Source organism: Siniperca chuatsi, linkage group LG23 (genome assembly GCF_020085105.1).
Source record: "Siniperca chuatsi isolate FFG_IHB_CAS linkage group LG23, ASM2008510v1, whole genome shotgun sequence".
Taxonomy (NCBI): domain Eukaryota; kingdom Metazoa; phylum Chordata; class Actinopteri; order Centrarchiformes; family Sinipercidae; genus Siniperca; species Siniperca chuatsi.
Window position 1 is genome coordinate 12806219 of NC_058064.1, and position 24129 is coordinate 12830347.

General features: G+C 38.6%; 2 protein-coding genes across 7 annotated transcripts; one reads left to right on the plus strand and one right to left on the minus strand.

The window, feature by feature from the left end:
- Positions 1-252: 252 nt before the first annotated feature.
- On the minus strand, positions 253-20850 carry pphln1 (periphilin 1). Of its 6 annotated transcripts, none has more exons than XM_044185698.1 (12): positions 20773-20845; positions 20142-20203; positions 19598-19662; positions 18994-19209; positions 18474-18535; positions 15139-15255; positions 14533-14705; positions 14011-14097; positions 12709-12744; positions 11750-11805; positions 6467-6607; positions 253-1285 (listed from the first exon to the last, which is right to left on the minus strand). In XM_044185698.1, coding segments are annotated over exons 2-12 (1227 nt in total). In that variant the 5' UTR covers positions 20143-20203; positions 20773-20845; the 3' UTR covers positions 253-1012. The 6 variants fall into 6 exon arrangements, with proteins under 6 accessions (XP_044041633.1, XP_044041632.1, XP_044041636.1 ...); XM_044185697.1 differs by having other exon boundaries at positions 14527-14705; XM_044185701.1 differs by lacking the exon at positions 12709-12744.
- On the plus strand, positions 20831-23257 carry zcrb1 (zinc finger CCHC-type and RNA binding motif 1). The gene is made up of 8 exons (XM_044185704.1): positions 20831-20972; positions 21133-21235; positions 21377-21405; positions 21589-21700; positions 21828-21935; positions 22033-22139; positions 22218-22293; positions 22610-23257. Exons 2-8 carry the CDS (start codon positions 21152-21154, stop codon positions 22763-22765), a joined length of 672 nt encoding a protein of 223 aa, XP_044041639.1. The 5' UTR covers positions 20831-20972; positions 21133-21151; the 3' UTR covers positions 22766-23257.
- The last annotated feature ends 872 nt before the right edge of the window (positions 23258-24129 follow it).

The following is a 24129-nucleotide window of genomic DNA, read 5'->3' on the forward strand; positions in this document are numbered from 1 at the left end:
AGCATTCTTTTAAAACCTAGAAATTGTCTAAACTTATATCTAGACTTCATGATATGTAACATGTACATATTAAGAGTACTGATTTGGTTTTATACAAACCTGCTCAAAGTTGGAAGTCATTTGCTAACATGCATTTAGTATAGTATGCATAACCGTGCCGGTAAACTGATCCTTAAAATATCTTAGATTAAGTCTATGATGCCAATGGGATATTTATGCAACTTGTGTTAATAGATCACAATAAAACAAACCTCAGTTATCAGAAATCATGTTTACTACAACCTACAGAGACTTCTCAGTTTGTGCAAAGCTTTGTCTCAATGTCATCAAAATAATCAAGCTTTGTGCAGGTTTTTCTGGGGAGAAGGGGTCGGGGGGTGGAGGGGTCGTAGGATATAAAGTTTGAGAAGCAAAATGAAACCGCACAATGGAAAAGGAACCAAACTGGCATTTCTAGACAGTACAAATTTATACAACAATGTAGAACTGTAAATTTAGCAGCACCAAGTCATACATCTGACTGCTACAAAATAAAAATTGACATAGCTGAAAATAGTACAAAACAAAACATTGTCTTATCTGGTTTTTCTTTTGGAAAAGTGTCATCATGCTGGAGGAGTAACTGTCATTTCTCAACAACATATTTTCATCAAAATGGGTTAAATAATGAAACCCATATTAACCATTTCCACAATGATGTGAGATTGGTAGCTTTTTAAATAAAGAGAAAATTTGTTTTTTGCCAACATTTGACAGTAAACAACTTTTAATATTTTATTTATAATTAACATATTTCAACAGAGAATTTGAAGGTACAAATAGTCTCTTCAAAAACTAACACTGTTCATCCCCACATACAATGCAACACTGCATCCTCTCCATGATAAGTTCAGGTTGCTGTGCTGTAGAATCGGTTCATTCCAGCAATCCAAAATGTATCCAAGATATCCATCATGTTCAGCAGTCAATCCTACCATGCTCAGTCTCACATAGAGCAGATCAGGCCCGTGTGTCAGTAAGATGAGCTGTGATTGACTCCTGTCTTTGAAAGTTTATGACCCGTCAGGGCCGTAGATGGGGTGGTTGAGTCACAGACGGAAGGTTCTGGCTGCCGAACCGCCTCGTCCAGCTCGCTGATGAAGTGTTTGAGGTCCTCCAGGCAACGTTCGCGGATCTCCCCGAGGTTCTCCCTGAGGGGAACCTGCAGCTGCTTCTCCAGGTTGGGGTCTTTAGCCACCAGCATCTTTACCACCATGCCAAATGTCTCACAGTCCTGACGGTACACCTGGAAGTGGACAGGAATATGAGTAAATAAAACAGAGGCTTAACATGCACAAATTTAAAAAAATAGCAAAAGACAAACAAGATGAAAACTTTACTTTCAAAATACACTAAGGAGACAAACTTACATCTATTTGTATGTAAAGAGGTAAAAACCTATGAGAGAAAAGCTCTTAATTGAGGAGATGAAAAGTTGTTTCCTTCCTGCCCTACCTGGCGCCTAGGTGTAAATATTCCAGTGTCATTGAGCCTTAGCAGATCATTCTGGTGTTAACACACATCATGTAGTGTCAAACGATAAACACTCCTCTAGAGTTTAATAAGGGTCCTTTATGTAAGACAGGGTAGCCCAAGAAGCAATAAAACCCCACTTTAGTGGTGGCTCAGGGGCTTATAACAGGTGTTAGAGGGACAATGAGGAAGAGGTGCTGATATCTTGTTCGGGAGCTGCTATTTCACACCGAGCCTCAAATGTATCATAAAAACAATGTAGGGAGCCCACTGCTGCCACATAAACTGGTTCGATTAGCAAAATACCAAAACAAGAGATTTGTTTCCAACTCAGGATCCTTCACATGAGCCGACAATGAAATTACAGAGGGGGAAAATATCAGTCACTGAAGCTGATGGTAATATTTTTAATGTCAGTGTCCATTTTCTTAAAGCTCCAGACATGCTGTAGATGGATTCCCACACAGAAGAAATTGACATAAATCCTGCACCTCAGTCCAGAAGAGTTTTTCCCCTCATGGCTTCAACAGTGTTCAATGTACAAGTCACACTACAGCAACACTTCAGGTCATTTTGTGAGGTGAGCTTGAGCATGAGAGGCATTAAGTGGTATAAAAACAACTTGAACGATGACAAAGATTATTATACCAATTATTATGTTATTATATATTTCTCTGCGGGACGCTGCTATCTCCTCTCATTTTGTCTCCATCTGTCCCTCCACTATTTCAGGACACACTTCTTCCTCTAGTCAGTCTCTCTATGCCTTGTTTCGTCTTACACACAAGAGCACTTCCAATAACAAGGGTTGTGTACGTTTATGTCTGTTTATACATGTGCCTCTGTGTGTGTGCGCCTCTGTGTGTGTGCGTGCGTGTATATAAAATTAGGCCAGGCAAGGGTGAGTTTCAGTCATTCACCGGATACCAACAGTGGCTTCTGTGCTGCAGGGCGTTCAAACTCACTGGCTTATTTATAGCTTTTCACAATGTTACTCCAACAGAGAGTGTGGTTGGAGTAGAGGAGAGATCACAAATAAAGATCTGCTGTCAAACAGAGTTAATGTACTCGCAACAACTGATGGCAGTTTTCCAAAATCTGCATTAAAGGTGGGGTATGTGATTCTGGAAAAATCCAATACCATGACAAATAACATGATATAGAGCGAGCAACGACACAGCAAGCAATATACCTAATGTTAGCTAGGTTGTGGGTTAGCTTAGCTAGGTTGTAGATTTGCAAACTGTCGCTACAGTTGCTGCTGCGAAGCTAACAGCAAGAAAGGACGGACTGTTTCCCCAAAGCCAGCACACCAGCTCCAGACAGCGATACTCACAACTCTCCTGCTACTACAGCAAACATCACACATCACAACAACAGCATATCTTGGCAAACTAGAAAGTAAGCTAAATGTCCGTGGGCAAGTCATCTAACGTTACCTGACACACAAATCATGGCTGGAATAGTGTTGTGTGGCCCGGTCCGAGCCACTTTGGTGTTTGTACACAGCCCTGGGAATGGGAAATGAGCCTCTGTAAATGGGAAATAAACAGAGTTTTTTTTTTTTCAGCAAACACACTGAACGGACAGTTAGGGAACCGCGAGGAGAAATTTTCTGAATCTGACAAAAAGATGTGTATTGGATCAGAATCGCATACCCCACCTTTAAACAAAAATATTTCCACTGTTGTATAAAAGCTACAGTGTGTATTCTGCAAATAGAGAGTTGATCCGAAATTTAGGACAGCAAACACTATCAGCATTTTGTGGGTTTTCAGTTCTCCCTCTTTGAGTGAACTGAATCTAACAAGAGGATAAATCAATTTACAGGAAATTTGTAGTGAACATAAGGATACAAAACAGTTTCAGGAAAGAGTGCCGACACCAGGCGTTTCCATAGCCCATGTACATTCCTCATGTACAATAAATAAACAGTCAAATCTGTACAAAAAGCAAACCTGTGATAGCAACTTGCTCTACTGCGCTGAATTTAGTATTGTATTGTCCTAATCTTTTTATCATTGTCCTATGGTCTCATTCAACAGCTGATAACAGATGACAGTGAATATATTTATCAACTTTTCTGAGGAAGTATCCAATCAAGTGTGCTGACAACAACTTCTATGAATTCAGGGAAAGTTGTTCCTAGATAACAATGTGCTGAAAATGTACTTCCCGTATTCAAAAACACACTTCCTGAAACCCCTCCCTTGTTATCCAATGAGGAAGGAAAGGACCCAGGACTTAAGGGTGGGGTCGGTCCACTGTCTCTGCCTTTGAAAACTTCTTTAAACTTTATTTTCTACAGCCAGTTAAAGCAGGATTCAGAGTGAGTGTGAGAGCCTGGCTTCAGAAAAGAACAAGAATGAAGAGTTGGGGCCTCAGTCCAGTTCTGCCATCTTTGTACCTAAATAAAAACCCCACTGAGGCTGGAACTGTCTGGCTGTCTGTCTGGTAGCCAAATATATTTAGATTCCTCAACAAATGAAATAAAACTCCCTTTGTATCACAGCCTGGACTGTGAGGAGTAAAACATAATACCCTTTATTACCTGTCATGCCTTGTCACTCACTATAACCAGTTAGCCTGTACCGCAGCCAAAGTCAACTTTGACAATGAGAACGGGTTCAGGTTGAATTTCAGCAGACCAATTTCACTTAGCCACACACACACACACACACACACACACACACACACACACACACCGCTGCCCAGCACGATGCCTGGCCGATGATGGAAAGTTCAGCTTGTGATCTGTGAAAAGTGTAGAGGCAGTTGGACGCAAACACTCTCCTGTCCAGTAGCTCCTCAAAAGCTCACCATGTGTATAGAAGAGATGGCTAGCCCAGATCGGGTGCAGAAAGCCAAAACATCTGGCCGACACTTGTCAAGTGGCTAAACACGAGTGCTGGCTGCGACAGAAGCACTGCTGCGACTTCGCAGAGCACATGTGAAAGTGACTTTGTTGTCTCAGACTGAAAAAGAGAGTCTAGCTTAAGAGTGTTTAGCTGTGTGTTCTGGGCATGACGGGAAATTAATACCAGCTACCAGACAAGTGCTTATACATTTTCCAGTGGCTGGCATCATGTGAAAGCAATTCTCTCAGGATTTGATTGGTGTTTACATAAGGTTTTTAAAAGGGTTAAATTGTTTACCAACAAAAAACAAGACAGACTTTAGATGGTTCTTTCTATTTCCATTCATCTTTCCTTTTTGTCCTGGACTTGTACAGAGAATAAGGAAAGACGCTGGGCAAAATTTTAGACTTGATTACTAAACTTCTATTTCGGACCTGGTTGTGTGTGACAGAAACAAGACTGACTGAATGTAACAATCTTGACTAATCAAGGCAGCCTTTCAAAACACACAGAGTGAGGCCTGCCATGTCACAAACAACCTTCTTATGCGAGTGATCTGGATATCACAAAAGCCAAAGAAAGGGACAAGAGGAGGAAAAAAGCTGGAATTGTCAGTAGAAATGGATGATTATCTAAGAATCAGAAATCCTGGAAAGAAAACCTGAAACTTCATATCCCTGGAATACACTGTTCTTCTCTCGTTTTTCATTTATAACCGTTATACTTTCCAGACCTTGATTTCATGATTGCATTTGAAGATTATAGCAGGGGAGCATGAGTTATACTGACAACTGAAAGATGACATAGTTGATAAGGCCATTTTAAAATACCTAAAAGTTATTCTTGACATGAGTCTTGTTAATCATTACCCAAAAATACATATAGAATGACAACATTCAAACACTTCATAATACCTGAAAATATGAAATAAACTCACAATAGTGTGAGGAGACAGATAGGGGAGAAAGACAGACTATAAAACAGGCTAGAAGCTGCACCGTCAGCAACAGTGCTATAACAGGCTATAGGCTCTGCGGCGCAGTTATGTGTGAGAGCGCAGTGTGTGCTCTAGGGTAGAGCTGGCTCAGGTTTTTAAATGGTCCCAGTAAAGCAGCGGTAGTGCTCACTGGTGCAGGAATGGCCTTCATTAGGTAACTGAGCAGAGCTTGAACCTCAAGCCTGGGGTGGTTTTAGCTCTGTTAAGTGGTCTGCCTACCAATTTATTGTATGCACAAACCAATACCAAGTCTAAGCTGTATTTGTGTTTCTGCACCATTTACATTATCCTAATATTTCCAAACCCCTGTGTGTATATGCGTGTGTGTGCACTTGTAAAGATGAGTCAAACACTGAGGGAGGGTTGTGATGTTTGAGCCATGTGGGATATTCAACTGGTGCAGGGTATAATGAGCATTTGTTGCAGTTATGCCAGTCAGGATGGGCGATTAACAAGAGCCACCAGAAAAATGGTGATACATTTGGCAACCAGCTACTTTGGCAGATAATTACCCATCTCTTAAATAGTGTTCTAAAAGTGATACCTGGCTGGCAACAGTGAAAGTGACTGGTGAATTTTAGGATGTACCCACCACTGTGACTGGTGGACAGAAAATTTAATTTCCTGCCTTGTTAGGAACATAATAGCTGGCTGTTCCGTTAATGCCTATCCAGTAAAATAATCCACATGTGAGTAAGAGAAGTCAAGGCCATCATATGTAATGGTAACATTTGCCAATGGTACATATGTGTCACGCATGCACCAAGTTGACATTTATAGAAAAGTCTTATGACCAACTCAAATGACCAACTTGTAATGAGACATATTTCCCCCCTGTATAAATGCTACATGAATACCAATAGAGTTTTCTAGATATGGTATCTATCCAGATACAGTGATGTATCATCTTTTATCAGCTCATGGTGAGTATACAGAGAAATCTAAAAACAAGTTATGTTGGCTGAGGTATAAAAGCTATGTACATGTGAAAAACGTATGTAGCTCTGTTGATAAAGATGGCAGTTCAAACTCCTTCCAATTAAAAGGTCATCTAAATGTAAATTTAAGATGTCAGAGTTGGGATGAGTTGGACAGGTACCTTCTCTATCTCCTGAGCTTTGGCTGCGATGGCCAGGGCTCGTCGCTCTTGAAAGTTGTCTGTAGAAGACTTTTGGCTCTCCTCCACAGCTGGAGCCACTAGTGTCTCCTCTTTTTCTCCTTCTGGAGGATGGTTCTCTTCCTAAAAGTAGAGAGAAAGGGGTGAGTCACTGCTCTAAGGAAAACTCAGAAAAGTGAGCAAAAAATTAAAAGTTATTTTAAAACACTTTAACTGTCAAAGCATGAGAGAAATTAAAACAGTTTTTAAACCAAGATATGTATGACAGATAAACACAGAAGTGACAATTATAAAAACGAATGAATAAAATTAATTGAATTAATAAACGTAGTGTACTACTACTACTACTACTACTACTACTGCCGCCAAGATGACACAATGCCAGCAGATACATACAGAAAAAGGGGAAAGGATGTGAAAGGACGTAGGTCAGCAACTCAGCAGCAGCTCAATCACAGATATTCAGCACAATGCTATGACCTGACCTCCTGTTTAACTTTACAGGAAATGAGGTGATGAGGCGTACCAATGGATGAAGCTTAGATATACAGTAGCTTCTACAGAGTTTATTCTGTGGGTTCTGTGGACTTCTAGTTAACATCTACAACTAGTCAAAGAATTAGTGCTTTATAGGAATTACAGCACTAGGATAGGAGATAGGACTAAGAAGCTGTATATCATGACATTCATCACAACAGATGTGGATATTCATATTGTACACATTACTTAAATTATGACTAAAACCTGGCATAGTATGAAACTTATTTTTCCATGCAAATTGTAGAAATTGGCATTTCAGCTGTTTTCATATCTTGAGAATAGGAAATCTGGCCAGACAAGCCATGATGAGCCATCTAATGGGTAGACTGGAAACTCTAGTACCCATAAGTATTACTGTGAAAGCCAAAAGAAAGAGCAAAGGGGAGAAAATAAGGCCAACTTGGATCACCGCTCAATTTCTTTTGCTCATTTCCTGATACTATTAGAGTTTGAAGGCCAGGGAGCAGAACTGGCCAGCCATGACTAAAGTCCACTCATACATTAAGGGAAACAGGCCAGGGACTAAGTCATATTAAATCTCTAGATGACTGAGGAAAGAAATTACAGGAGATGGTACATCACAAAGCCGAGTGTGGTCTAAAATAAAAAGCACAACTCATAAAGCATCATCCAATTATTCCTCCTTCCAATTCCCTCCCCAAAGCTATGCTTGGGAGAAGTCCAGTGTATAAGCGTTGTGCACGTATGAAAGATCGCGTTTGTCAGTCTTCAGCCTCCTTAGCCTCAGTGAAAGAAACATTCCTGTCTGAGTCTTTCACATCAACTCGCTGGAGACAGTCCAACCTGGAAGGGATGTTACACTATCAATACAAAGCTTGGCAGATACATTTTGTGCGAACTGGACTAAGAAGAAATGTCATCAGTCTGGCTAATCTCTTTTCAACGTAACTAACAATTTAAAAACAGGTTTTTAGACCTAAAGTATTTTTCCTCTTATTTTTTGCTGAGAAAAAAGCCTGCTTGGTCTGGTAAACTATGAACTGACCTTTAAAGTTAGGACTGCTGTAGATTCCTAATTACTGTGTTTTAACAAATGATTTGGTGGTATATTTTTCTTACTCTCACCAAACAAGTTTTAGGCTCATCATCTTGCAAGGATGTTCAAAAAAAAATATACACGGAGAAATCTGTAGTAGAGGAGAAACTGCGCCAATTTCTCCAAGAGACAATAACGACAACAAATTAATCTTTATGATCTAGTTGGTTATCTTGCCATAATCATATGCCTATGCCTTCATTAATTTAAAACAGTAACTTTGTTCCTATTAGCTAGCCTTGCTAAATGTACTTTGGGATATGAAGGAAATCACTAAATAAAAGTAGAATAAATAAATAGAACAAAACAATGGAACAGAATGGCATTTAACACCTCAAATCGATATCATGATGTACATAAGCAGAACAGTGCTTTGAACTAAATGCTAATGCTAGCATGCTCACAATGACAATATTACCATGCTTATGTTTAGCAGGTATAATGTTTATCATAGTCACCATCTTAGTTTGGACAAAGTGAAATTTTGACTTGATGATGGCCTTAGAGGACAAATTAAGGGATCACCAAAGTTACTACAATTCATCCTGTGGGAAACATGAATGTTTGTACCAGATTTCTTGCCAATTTTCCAAAAGTTGTCGAGGCATTTCACTTTGAACCACAAATGTAAACCTCATGGTGGCGCTACAGGAAATGTCAGGGGATCATCAAAATCATTAGGAAATTTCACTTTGTCCAATTCTTTGCTTTATGGCATTCCCATTAGCATCAGCTGTACTTTTAGTTTAGTGCTAATCAGCAAATTTTAGCATGTTAACATACTAAACTAAAATGGTAGACTGACTAATTGACCGACATTGCCATTCCTAGTGCCACACCACTCGCAAGTCTCTTAAGGTCCCCTCTTTAGGCCCCTTCTATCTGGCTCCAGAAAGCCTGCATGTGTGTTTGCTGAATCCCCCACAGCAGGCAGCAGCTGGGGCCATAAGTGCAAACTTTACTGGGGGCACAGCACAGGCCTTTCATCTTGGCCAAGGTTACAGGTCTGTGCCCCCAGAACAGAAAACAACAATGCACCACAGGCTAGATCAAACACAGCAAAAAGCAGCAGTGTGTATGTGTGTATATGGAGGGGTGGGGCACTTAGGAAAACTTTCATTACAGTAGTTGATTGGGTGGTGGTGGGTGGTTCCTGAAGAAAATGCACATAAGAAGGAAAGGACTATGTTTCTATGTTGTATCATGTAATTTCTGACATATAAAGCAATGGGTTTACAAAAGACATCCAAGTGCCCACTATGCCAGTCCAAAGGAAACATACTAATTACCTCCAGCATGTTCTGAAAGAGTTCTAAGGGCTGCTAATGAGATAAATAATAAGACTGCTTGGACATTAAAGCAGCATTTAAAAGATACAGTTATATAGGCTTTTTGATCAAAGTTATTTTTTGCACATCATGAGAATGTTAGACTGTTTGCAGAAAATTAATTAGAGTCATTGACACAGGACAATTCGAGCAGTAACTACAGAAGCAATGTAGTGTAGCAAAAAAGAGTTTTCAGACTAGCCGGCAAACTGTATGCCTTAATTTTATGCTGTTTCAGGCTGGTTATTTTACCACACAAAATATTTTTTGGGGGGTGTTATGTAGGTTCTATGGCAGATACTGCACACTGCCTCATGAAAATCTTCATGGAGTGCAAGAGAAACACGCAGTATCTACAAACAAAATGCTTTGTCTATTTTAACTGATTATTTAAAGTTCATAATTCATAGGATCAATGTATCCCTGCTTCGCTGGGTGTCTGTCTGTGTTATTAACATTTATACTGAAATCAATATAATAACTACTAAATTAATTCACACTTTGATACATTTAAAAATGTGATTTTAAAAAAGGTAGTTTAACCTTACCAAAATGCATGCATTTCACTGGAGTTAAAAACTGACACGGCAGTTAATACTACTCTGCTAAGCTAGCTATCTTTAACAGGAGTTAGCTGAGGGGTTTTCTGCATCATGACTGGATTTAGCTAGTTTCTCTTTTAGTTATGTGGAATACAAACTGAATTATCATGATATCAGTCAATCAAAATGTATTATTTTCAATTAAAGATAACATCAAGGGAAAATTAACAAGTAAATTTAGTTTTAGCTAGGACTAGCCATGGCTACCTCACCTGTTAGCTTTCACTTGATATAAGCTCTCTTGCTTTAGCTGATAGTTGGCTTTCTCTTTGTAACAGAATGCAACAGCAGCCTCTAGATTACCAAGCCAAAGTGTGGTTACTAACGCCATATAAAATACCAAAAAGTCAGATTCCGGTCTTAACTCAGTTTTGAATTCATAGTTACTGTGTTTTGGTTTGGCTGGGCAGAATTTGCTGAAGCACTTATCTAGGATGGGACTAGGTAGCTGACCAAGAAGGGATTTGATGTCTTTGTCTTGCTGAATGACACATGAACGAGGCATTGTACAAGAGATCAAAGTATCATGTTATATCTGAGTTATTTATTTATTTATTTATTTATTTTTTAAAACGAGTTTCCGACTTGTAAATAGTGTTGATGTCAACATCCAAGTCTTAATTACGACTGAGAAACTCAAGATTTTTCTGAAAGCTTCAATATATCTGATTTGGCACTTAAAAATACAAAGTGTCCAAAAACCAAGCAAACATGGATGCCTCACATCAGCCAAAGTCTGTTGTTCAATGTAATTAAACAGAACGCTCGCAAGTCATTAACAACTTTCCCCATAACTACCATCGCCACGCTGGTTACCAAGACACGCTGGTTGTTGATCGGTCATTAAGGCTTTTCTTGTGATGTTACACATCAATTTCTCACAGGCACAAGACCACTGACCTGCTACAAATGCTAGACACAGCTACCAAACAGTCATACTCTTAAACAGAAAAAGGAAACGATTGTTCATTGTAAATGGTCTAAACACATCCCAGTGAGTTCCACAGGGACTTCTCCTGGCTTTGCAGCTAAGATCCTGTGATAAAGCTATGACTTGGGCTACTGAGTTAGCCTCTTCACTTCTGGGTGGCCACAGACAGACGCATTGCGCCTAATCACATCTGATTCTATTTATACTCCTCTGCATAGCTGGAGATGGATGATATCAGCAAAACAAACTATTATTTGCAAAACAGGCAGGAGAGATCTACATTCAATACTTCCTTTAAAAACAAGAGCACTTTAAGGAAACACGGCTCTCTCTTTCGTCGACACTTGAGCCCTTTTCCCTACACCATTTCAAGTTCTTGTGACTGAAGTCTGCTTACAACACAGGTAAACAAAGCACAGGCCTGATGGCTTTTATGCTCTGCGTGAGGGCCACTTTAAAACCCATTAACATACTTCAATGGGACTAAACACTTATTAGAGGGATGTAATTTAAGAAGTTCCAGATGCATCCTGCTGTACAGTGACAATGGTGGAGTCCACAATATATATAATAAATAGAGCAGTCCACACTACATTTGAGACTGAATTGCTGTAATTATAGCTTATAGTTTTTTGATTTAAAAATAAATAAATAAATAAAAAAGAAGCAAAGGCTTGTGTTATGTTCTTGTTCGTTTAAGTAAACTTAAAAGTAAATTTTAAGCATAACCCCCTCCACCAGTATTGCAGTTCGGTACTTATTATTATAAAAGACGTTTATTTACTTTTTTCGTCTACTTGAGCTCACCTTGTTTGAGGTTGCACTGTGCGGGGAGCCTTCTCTTGACAGGCCAGGAATTTTGTCTGGAGAAATAAGAAAGGGACAAAAAAAAGTTTTGACACAGTGAGACTTGAGTGAGGGGTAAAATAACATGATTTGGAATAAGAAAATGATAAACTTGAGAAAGAGAAAAACAGAAGGAAGCAGAAATTCAATGGAAAAAGGACAATTAGTATGTCTAGAAAGTAAGTAGGTATGTGCTTATGGTAGTCAGGGCTCTGTAAAGGTGTGGATGTTTGGTTCCAGGATCCAGACAGGTACCTAGGCTAGAACAATCAAGAAACAGATGGTTCACAATAGTGCTCCAAACTTTAGTGGGTGGACTCACTGTAATGTACATTTCTCTCTTGTACAGATTCCCATTCATTGATCGGACACCATTTATTCTTCTACCAACTTTCCTCAAGCATCCAAGGCTTTGTAGCCGACCAACAAACATGGACTCTGAGGACCTCGCTATGAAACAAAAACACCCCGATGTGGAAGCTTCGGCTTCAGGAATATCCATCAGACATCCTATACCCTTTCCCTCTTCTTCCACACACGACCTGTTGGCATTTTTATGAGGCCTGACAAAGTGGCAGACAGAGTGGAGAGGAAGGCTGGATGCTGGACATATTAGAAACGCTCTCTGTCTCTCTCAGGTTACCCAGACTGAGAATAGGTTAAGTTTAACGATTGTAACCTTTGTATATTTCCGAAACAAATCCTATGCATGTCATCTTATCTTGCTTTCATTAATTTGTATTGAAAAAAAAAAAAAAAAATCAACTGAAAGAAATGATACAGAGTCTATACCATGTACAGTATGATAAAGGAGTAGTGCTTAAGTTGTCTATTTCTTCAGAAAACATGATTTAAAAGTAGAAAACCACTGCCAAACAGTATTTGATGCAACTTTTCTATCTATGCTGAACTATACTTACCAGTCATCTTGCTCTGAGAATAAGTCTCTTCATACCCTGTAGGAAGACCAAACCGTAAGGTCACTGGCTGTGTATATAATAACTAGGCCCGCTTATCTTACAGCAATCTAGCAAGCACACTCACTACCCTGACGCTTCACTAAAAATATCATTAATGATGTGTTCGGCTTTCATCATGCATTTTATGTGTTTTGAACACATTACCAACATGTAGCAACATTAGTTGGCCACATAAAAATGATGACCACGACATTTTGAGGTCCACTGAGCTCTTTTCATGAGTAAAAAGCCCCAAGATGAAGATGTTAGCAGGCCTAAATAACACTGTACTACTTGCGGAAACAGGGAGCTTGGGAGAACCTATAAACATGCAGTAAACAAGGAGATACTTTAGCACTTTTTTATAGTCCATTTGATTCAAGATTTGTTGTTAGCCTGCTGGGAAATTAGTTTTGTAAACCCATACAGTACATGTCCAGTGTCTGTAAGATCGATACAAAAATTAAATATAAATCTGACAGGCATTAAAATTGCTAAAAATGATCAACTTAGCTGTATGTCCAAAGGCTTGCATCTTAGTACATTGTTATACAGCTTTGATAAAGACTGTAAAAGTCACTGTTTCTACAAATTGTCCTGCTATCAAAAATTTTATTTCCAGAGCAGAAAAACTGGATAAGAAAAAAAAAGTTTTTATTCAGTGTGATGCACACAGAATCACATTTGAATTGAGAATAATATGGGATAACATTATTGTATCTTTCTTATTTGGTGGGGACATTAACTTAAATCTTCACAAATACATTTACAGATCAGTATAGGAACCTTGGAAAGTGCTAACGTACCTCCACAACAGGTAGTAGAAATGGTTTATATAAAAAGGAACTATAAAAAGGAACAGCAAAGTCAACACTAGATTCTAACTAAGAAACAAAATTCATGATGCAACTTAATTCAGACCTGGGTGAAAGAATTTCAGTGTCAAATAGGACACCTGAGTTTATTGTCGTTGGAATTATTTACTTTGGGGTAAATTATTCTGTATATTGTATACGTTTTATTGTATTTTATAACTCGATTTTCATTAAACATTTTCAACATCTACAGGCCTCCTCCATCCTTGTCTCCTTCTCAAGACTTATTGGCAGACATCTTTGGAGTGTACGACGCCACAACATTTCCTTCTAACATATATTCTGACATAACAAGGATGCCAAGAGACGTGTGAGGAACAAAAAAATAAATAAAATCAGCTTATTGTCACCCAAGTCCAAGCTTGTTCACATGGCTGAATGTACAGACCCAAAGTGTCATGTCCACTCTGTTGAGGAAAGAGCGCCCCCCAGAGGTGCTCAGAAACACCTGCATGTCCCTCTGCACCGTCCACACCTGAAAAGCCAGTCAGCCAGATTATCAGTCATGGATAAGACAGTGAAATAATAATAAGAGGAAAATAAAGAGATCTTGACAATTAATGCACATTTTGGGAGTGGCTGTCCTGAACTTAAACCTTGTTCTTTAAAGAAAGGCCTAAATGATGTTATTCAAATCGTTATATTTATTTTGGTGCAACATTTTGTATAAAATGCTGCTTTTCAAATATTTCACTCAGTGACTGCATGTGCTTTTCATGAGTTATAGTATAGTGTGGTAGTATTGTCAGTTTCTGTACATTTTAGGATGTGCCAATTCCAAATCTTTACCAATTATCAGCCTCTTCCTAGTATTAAATTCCCCTTGTGCCAGGATGGACACAAAGGGGTTTGAAAAGAGCTCCACACTGCATCAGTGGAGGGTAAACTCTTAAGTTCTACATACTCTTGCCTTGCTGTGAGGCAAATGGCAGGCTCTTGGCTCTGTCTGGTGAGTAACCCCTGCTGCTGACGCTGGAGCCGGAGCGACTGTGGGGGGAGCGGGCCACCTCGCGGCGAACAGGGGAGCGCTCTCTGAGCGGAGGGAACGGGGCTGCCTTTCTCCTGTAGTGGTCTCTGTCCTCCCTGTAAAAACAGTGAGGAATGTGTGGGCTGTCATAATTTAAATAGTCCAGATATCCAAAGTGTTGTGTGAATGACAAATCAGCTCCTCTTCCTCATCTGACAAAACTAACTTACTAGTTATAAACCAATATCTGCCACAACTATTTCAGAGAATCTTTATACAAGTACTTCTCCTTTTCATTTTTTTGTGCCAACATAGCACAACGCTGCCATCTAGCATTGTGAGGGTCATTGTGCAGAACTAACACCACAAGTGTGAATTCTTTGAATAAAAACCTACAGTGTGCTACAGTGACTCAACCAATTATTTATTTATTTATTTTTTTTAAAAACTAATTACACACTTCCTCTCTGTTTCACTGCAGCATGGATGGATGCAATGAACAAGCATGTGAACGCCCTATGCAGCGAGTAAGTATGCATTCACTCGTACCCTCTGTCCAGGTTGAGGATGGCTTGCACTAGTGTGTCTTCCCCGCTCTCTGGGAGGGATCTGGGTGCTGGGTAGATGCCCTGGTTTCGCACGCTATGAGGAGGTGGTGCACGGGCGCTGAGGGAATAAAAAACACACAAATGTGTGGTGAGTTGTAGATACATACTTGTACACAAACATACTGTATAACATGGCAAGACATACCATTTGGTCAAGTTGTATTTAACTTTATTCAAACAACCTTAAAATACCAGTACTGTCAGAATGGTATTCAGGGTATGGGTTGCCTAACTGGGATGTGAATCCTTATTCCGGGTCACAATTTAGTAGCACATACTTCTTCCTCAATATCTCAGACAAAGCATCTTGAGAGGCAAACACTTCACTCTAATCAAATATGGTTACAACACATATGAGGTGGAACGCATTCAATAGCAGGGCTCCAGGGTGTGACCATTTACCACATGCGACCAAAAATCTGTAAAGTGCGAATAAACATTTTCCATTGGTCGCACTAGTGAGCCTGACATTTAGCAGGTCTGATAAAAAATTTAACAAACGCCATCCGTGATCGATTAACGAGTGGGCAATCTCCCCTCGCTCTACCCCTCCCGTGCGGTCTACTGACAATCACACATGCTCTGCAGAGAAACACAGAGAGAGAGTCTCCTGTTTAATGTAGGTCTACTTACGCCGTTGTTTTGTTAAAGCTTGTAAGTGCACCTGTTGGTGCCGATGTCATTCGGTACCACGTTGATTTAGATCGTTTCCTCCTCCACACGCGAGTTGTATTTTTTGGCCGACTTCATAAAACATACTGCGGTCGAGGAAAGATAACAGAAACAGAAAGAGACGGGGCAGTGCAAGCTGGTGTGTGTGTGCGCGCAAGAGTCCAGAGGTGTAGGAGTGTGTGTGTGTAGAAAAAGAGCACAGAAGGGAAACGCAAAGTGAGCAGATTAAAGTAGTTAGTGAGTAAACACTATAATAAAAGGTGGAGAATTAAGTAGAATTAAAATGGTGAAATAAGAAATATATTATTAGAAATAGGGCAGTTTATTAATGTATTCTTTCAATTATTAGTCTTCTATGACTTTTTATTCACTTATCTACTGTATATAATTTTTGTATATAACGTTTGTTTTTGTGAGTAGCATAAAAAGGGAAATACAACTCAAATCTCATTATAACACCCTTGGTTGTAAAATGATAAATAAATCCCCCCCCCCAAAAAGGTAACACTTAAAATGTATTGGGTGTACTTAACTTATGTGCTGGTGCACCTAAATGAAAAAATCCTTGGCACACCAGTGCCACTAATGTAAAATGTTAGTCTGAAGCCCTGAATAGCCAGATGTTTAAAAATGCAAACAAAACCGCTTCAGTCTCAGTTCTGTCAGGATCCTAACCTGACATTCAAACATTTATCCAAGCTGAACAGACACAACCAGTCTGGCTTAGATAAAGAGTATCTTTTTTCTAAAATATCATTAATGCTAATGCATGAGAACAAAAATAATAGAAAAAAGGTGTGTCACCTTTTTTCTATTATTTTTGTTCTGTGCACCCACAGTGACTCATGCCACTGCATGAGTCACTGTGATTGCAAACAGAGCAACAGATCTCCCAGTGTCTAAATATGTATGAGAAGCTTGAAGAGTTAAATTATATACGATATATACATTTTTAATGTGTGCTGATGATCATAGGGTAATATGAAAATGTCACCTGCGTGATAACACCTTTACTTCGTGCTTCCCAATAACAAAACCTTAAATGAAAAAATTAATTTATATGCATTGTGCAAAATGTTTTGTTTTTATTTTACAGACCTCCTACCACTCCATGTATCCCCTGTAACTCCTGCCACCCAGTACCTCTCATCTGACCTCTACCCACACCAAACCCACCAATCAACAGGCCAGAACTGACCTCAGTGCCCTTTCACAAATCGTTTGTTTGGAGAGAAAGCCTTCGTTTCCCTGTCTGACCGCTAAGTGGTAAATCTAGTCAGTATAATTTGTCTGACTTTCATTCCTGATTTTGCAACTCTACACAACAGAGCATTTTTCAGATCGGCCCCCTACCAACTTTCAGCATCAATACTATTCAAGGGATTTAAGCTGAAATCATTTAACTTGTCAAATGACATTGAACTACAACAACGACTACAGAGCATCTAGTATCAAGTTTTGTTATCTAATTTCACCTCTTTGTTGTTTTATCCAGCTAAGTGAACTTAATTGACCGTGAAATATTAACGCAAACATATAATTCATTTTGGCGCCATCAAACAGCATATGTGCAACCTGAAAACCTGATAAACATTCTCAATAACTGAGTGAAGCAAATGCACCAGTTTTGGTGTTTTACTATACTGCAGCACACATTTATTTATTTATTTGTAAGGAAAATAGGGATTTTAAGTTTAAAAAGACATGAAAAAAATTTTTACAAAATGATGCTATGCTTCAAAATCAAATCTCCAATTAGCTGTTAGTTAAAAACAAAACGCATGAAAATATAAAAGGGCAACATCTTCCCCTCGGGGATCAAAGTATTTCTGATTCAATAAAGTATTTCTGATTCTGAATTGATTTCGAGGGTAGGAAAGTCTCAGTTTGGTAAAGCCTTTCGTTCACAATTGATCAGTTTTGCCCTTAATATTTTTGACATTTATATATTTTAATGTTTAGCTAACACTGTTTTATATAGTATTAAGCTGCAAGTCTTAGATGACCAACATTACAAGCAGGTAAAATAATGACTGCTATTGTTAATGTTATCTGTGGTCAGTTGGCTTTGCCAATTGAACTATAGCATACTTTCACCAAAATGAGTGGGACCAGAGCCAGGGATTTTAGAGTGAATATTGTAAACCTGTCAAACAAAATCTGTAATCTCGAGTTTTGCAACCAAATCTGTAGCCTAAATACAGCTAAAAACTGCAGCTAGACTGAAGAGTGGTCTAACCAATAAAAGTGTGGTCCCGGGTGAGCACTGATGCAGCAAGAAATGTGAATCAGGTGAGACAGGCCAATATGGGTTAGAGCAGACCATGATTTATGATTGCTGCTATGTAAACAAACATTTCAAACGCACACTGAAAAGGGAGGTCTACTCCTGCAGAACCCCCCTTGCCCTAACCAGAGAAATTAAACACAGAGGACTTGTTCACAACATAAGCACATAGAAAAAGACTGTCCCCTGCTGTCCACAATGATAACATCCAATTTTAAAGAGCGATATTACGTATGAAGTACGACTTGGTAGACGAAGAAGATTTGTTTTTTGGAAAAAATGTTTTGGCTCCTTTAAGACAAACAGAAGCAATTTACCCAAACTCCAAAGTCCGTCCTGCGTGTGGGTCTTCCCTGGGAACTCTGTAAGGATAGTCCTCCTATACAACAAAGAAAATGTAAAAAGATAAAATCCATGAAAGTGACCTCTGTTGGCACTTTTTTTTTCATGTGATGTCCAAAAATACAGATGTTCTGGAACTTAGCGCCCTCAGCTGGCCAATTATGAGTGTGCATATTAAACCAACAACAGTAACATGATATGCAACATGCAACAGCAACATGCAATATGTCTGCAGCTATGCAAAATGGTACATGTGTACAGACATCTTTTTCACTTGCCTTTAGCGCTTTCTTAATATATCAAAATGTTTAAAACCCTTTGTGTAAATTGATATGTACAGTCAGTCAGTCTGATGTAGAAGTATTAGTAATATTGTCAATTAAAGAATATATGAGTTGCTGCACACATTTTTACACTATACATTGTATATAATTTGTTCATATGTATACAATAAATTACACAACAATGTTAATAGTGTGACATTTATACTCTCACCCTTCGTGATGGTGGAACAGCTCTGCGTTCAGCAGGGAAATGAAGGCTGTCACCATGGTAGCCCCTCTGATCTTCATGGTAAGTTCGTGGGCCTCCTCCATTCGGGAAAAAGCGCGGACCTCCTTCGTATTCGTACCCGCCGCGTCCGTAGTCATCCTCTGGCCTGCCAAAGGGGCCCCTCCTCTCCACTGCTCCAGCCGCCCGTGGGTACAGACCCTACCAGGATGGATACATTTTATGATTTTACATCTTCAGTTCAACTTGTTTTTTTAAAAACTGTTGTTGGGCTCATTTTATTTTGTTAATTTCTGCTTATACATGTTTGTCTGCTGAAATGACTCATGGCAACCTGCTAAATACTTCAGAGTATAATGGCCCCTTAATTCACTTTCTACACTGCTCCATAGATGATTGTGACAACAGAAATGCTATTAAAAGAATGATTCTAGTGGTTTGGCATATTTTAGCTCTCCTTAATGGTGTATACTGTCTGCTTGAAAGACAAATAAGTCTTCCTACTTGTGTTTGTATGTGCATACAACAACGTCAAAAGTGATATGAAGAGAAGAAAAATAGACTGTGACGTAACTTTGTACACACTCACCGGTCTCTCTGTTAAAAAGCGTTCATCATACACCTCTCGTAAATTCCTGTCTCTCCTGTACGTCACTGCAAAAGGCAAAGAGTGAAAGATACTGTATGCACTGTACACTCGTACAGGTGCAGTTCCACAAAATAAATAATGAAAACCAGTTTCTGTATTCAGTGCCTGTGTCCAGTTCCGCCAACTTCTTTGGGCAGCAATATTCCAGTAAAACACATTATCACTAGATATGCAAGAACAGTCTATATTTAATTTGATGACAACCATGGGACTGGAAAATTTCATGTTTCCTCATGTGAAAGCATTTTGATTTTGACCTCAATCAGGTGCAGGCTTCAACACTAAGACAGCTCTTGCGAAAATACTTCAAAAAATATTATAAAATGCTCTGGATATTGTCCCTATTCTTGCATGTACCACTTGAGAGATTTTGTGACATATGATCCTGTTTATTAATTTCAGATCTATTTAGGCAATAGTGGCATTTCTCTTGTTTGGTGTTAAATGAATGCACTGTACAGAAAAGTGTTAGTTACTAACTTACTTTTGGACTCAAGGACTCTGTGAATTGGGTTGATATAGAGAAAGTAAGATCTTCAACACAATCTGTAGAAAGAATTTTAAAAACAGTGTTAAGAGTATACACTTGGACTACGTTTTCAAGCAACTGTTTTGGAAAGAGTCTTTATAAATAAGCCCATAAATGAAAAAGACGTAGAAATCTCGTTTTGTTCGTTATATGGGAAATAAAAAAAAACCGTTCTATTTTAACACAAGTGCAACAACGTATGAAACAAGATAAGATAGGGAGCACTGTTTGACCATGAGATGTGATCCGGTAACTGAGCCGGCTGCTCAGCTTCATGTCCATTTGACTAACAACACCACATTCAACATAACACCAGCAACATTTTCTGTGGTGGTGAATTTACTACTCACTACTGTAGCTATGTCCATGTAGAACGGACAGCTAACATTGCTAATTAGCTAGCCTCCAAAATGCTGCAAACATCCGCACGTTTTATTTACTCTGAGTGCAAGTTAACTAATCAATACTGACAAATAAAAATGACACAAATATTTACTGCGAAATATGCCATTTTACAGATAAACGGGTGTTAAATACCTCACAGTAAAGGTACTTTATTTCACGCAAATAAGCAAAACAATCTCACCTTCCTCTATCGTTTAGTTAGCCTAGCCTTTCTCGTTAGCTAGCTACATGGACAACGGATTTTATTGTACGAGTATACATACGTCATCAAGTTGCGACGTACAGACATGGCGTTTAATTCTGTTTAGCTGCATGCAAATACACACAATTCTGCAATTTTAAACAGATTTAGATCTTATTCTAACGGTGGAGGCTGTGTTGGTAAGTCATTTGGTTAATGTACTCAGGTTCTTGAAGTAATGTTAAGCTCTATAACGCTACATTAATTAGCTAGCTTGGAGGACTTACCAAGCTAGCTTTGTAGCTGGTTATGCATTAAACATGTTTTATGATCATTTGGCTGTTTTATTTTGTCTTACAGTGTGTCACATGCGTCCAGTATGAGCGGGGGTTTGGCACCAAGTAAAAGCACTGTGTATGTATCGAACCTACCATTCTCTCTGACCAACAATGACCTACACAAGGTAAGTTAGTCTCTGCAATTGTTGACAAGTGTTTATCAGTGTTGTGAAATAATGTTAACGATGTTTTTGTTTGGCAAAAATTATACTATAGTTTTCGAGTCCAAGCAACTTACTGAAACAGATCACTTTGTCTCATTTCAGTTATTCACCAAATATGGAAAAGTTGTAAAGTAAGTAATGGCTCTGTCATAGTATTATTTTTTTTTATTATTATTGATATGTTACAGCAATGTATAAACCAAACAAAGTAGTCAAGGAATACATAACCCACAACAATCAGTTAAAGGCTCTGAATACTTGCCTGTAATAATGTAATGGTTCTAAAATAGGTATTATTGCCATGCGTATTTCAGGGTTACAATCGTTAAGGATAAAGACACTCGCCAGAGTAAAGGGGTGGCGTTTGTTCTCTTCCTGGACAGAGAATCAGCTCATAACTGTGCAAGAGCAGTGAACAACAAACAGGTGAGTCTATTTCACATTAAGATCATTCATTTTCACATACTGTATGTCAGTGCGTATAAGCTGCAGTCTCCTATGTTTCTTTAATGGATATTCACTTGTCAGAATTACAATTGTGTTTGTCTTCCAGTTGTTTGGCAGAACAGTGAAAGCGAGCATTGCCATAGACAATGGGCGAGCAACTGAGTTTATAAGGAGACGGAACTACACGGACAAGACTAAATGTTACGAATGTGGGGTCAGTGCATATTTAATATTTTTTGTGCTGTGAGATTGGCAAATTTTATTGAATTATAATTGCAAGTATAATCTTTTTTCATGTCATCACATCACAGGATACAGGTCATCTGAGCTACGCATGCCCCAAAAACATTCTGGGAGAGAGGGAACCTCCGAAGAAGAAAGAAAAGAAAAAGAAAAAGGCTCAACAACCTGAGCATGTGTAAGCATTTTATAACTTATACTGTGACATGTTTAATAGACTGTCGTTTTTGTAATTCCTACATCTTTTCTCTTATAGTGAAGAAGAAGAAGAAAGTGAAGAAGAGGGAGAGGACCCAACCTTAGATAGTCTGAGCCAAGCCATAGCTTTTCAGGTAAGTGTGCAGATATAGAAAACTAAATAGTCAGTGAAGACATTTGATTAAACATTTTGCATCTGATTCAATGGATAATATTATGGAAAGTTTGTACCCTTTTCTGTGTCCTTATGACCTAAACATTACCTGCAACTCTTCCACTGAAATGCAACATACTGCCTCAAAAAAAGAGGAGAGCAAGGAGGTAATATGAATAACTGCTGTTTGAGATTAGGGCTATGGAAACTGGAATTAACTGCATTTAAAACATTTATGTTGTTTTTTTGTTTTTTTAGCATTGTCATATTTCTTCTGTCTTTTGTGTCCCTCCCAGCAAGCCCGTATCGAGGAAGAGGAGGAGTCACAGAGGAAGCAGGCACTTTTGCCTCAAGAGGACGATGCTCATGCTTCAACATCCTCAGATTCTAAGAAACCAAGGATCAAGAGGAGCACATACTTCAGTGACGAGGAGGAGCTTAGTGACGACTAATAATAATAAGAATAGTACAGTTTGGCCATTACCAACAAGTTGTTTGTCAAATATTGCTTTATTTTTTAAAGTTGTATTGTATTATAGCGGGGATGTTAAAAACATGCTTCCATTTACACTGATAAAATTTGATATTTTTCTTCTTGTACATAGAACTGAGGCATTTTTATGTTTCTAGAAATACTGTGTAATTGTTCTTGGGTTGATTTATTTAGTGTGTGTGTGGTGTTTTTCTATGTCAGTCACTAAAACCTTGTTTCTTAATGACAAACCAAATCAGTTGTTGATTGTTCCAGTGTTAACCACAAAATAATTCAGAAGAAAAAAGGTTATTTACCACTTTGCTTAGTTCAATGAAGTAAATGGAAATAGGAAAGTTAAAACAACTGATGCTGAAAATGTCTATTTTGTTTATCATTGATCAATTTACTGGTTGGATTATTTTTAGATATGAATAATGTCTATAAAATGGCAAAAATGGTGACAAATGTGTACCAGTTTAGCATAAAGTTACTTATTTTGTATAGCCAGCAGCCAAAAAAAGGATAAAATTGGCTATTCATTTGAAATTTAAGATATAAAAAAGAAAGGTTTTGCCTCTTTTCTACTTGATACATTACCAAAAAGGATTAAACGATTATCAAAGCTGGAATGAGAAATTCTGAACCACTTGCAGTGACCTAGACTGTGTGACGTTATGTAAGTTAACTCCTTAATATTGCAATAGCTAAAATGCAGCAGTTGGAGTTTCCCTGCAGTCGGAAAATAATGGAGAATGCAGTTGGTTGTCCTTGATATGAAAAGGTTTAGAAACCCCTGGCTCAAAGGCTGGTAAATGAAAGTCATGGTAAAGTGTTTCGCTTGGAAATTTAGTTTTTGATGCTCGCTTGCACGGAAATAAAAAGCGAGGGATTCCCCGATGTTTTATGCGCCTGTGATCTAAACTGCTGCGGCATTTCTGCAGTCTGCAAATCAAATGCGAAGATGCAGGAAAATGAGAGGATTCCCAGTACAGTGAGCTGACAAGAGCGGGACCCGTGTTAACACATTGCTGTAGACGCAACATTAGCTACTATGGCTTTTGTTGCATTCACGTGCTGTCGGAAATTAAAAAGTTATAGGGCTCATGACAAGTAGAATGGATAAAGAGGTAACTGCTGCAAAGAGACATTTCTCTTAGATGTGATGACTAGTAGGGAAACTATGCATTAGTCGCATGTGTAATTATTATGTAACTGCACGTCAATGTTCCTAATTTTTGTGTTTATATTCTATTTTTTTTTTTTTAGACTTTGAACAGTTCTGTGCAAAAGATGCAATGTATTTGTGTCCGTAAGTGAATCAAGCATGTGCCAATGACAATC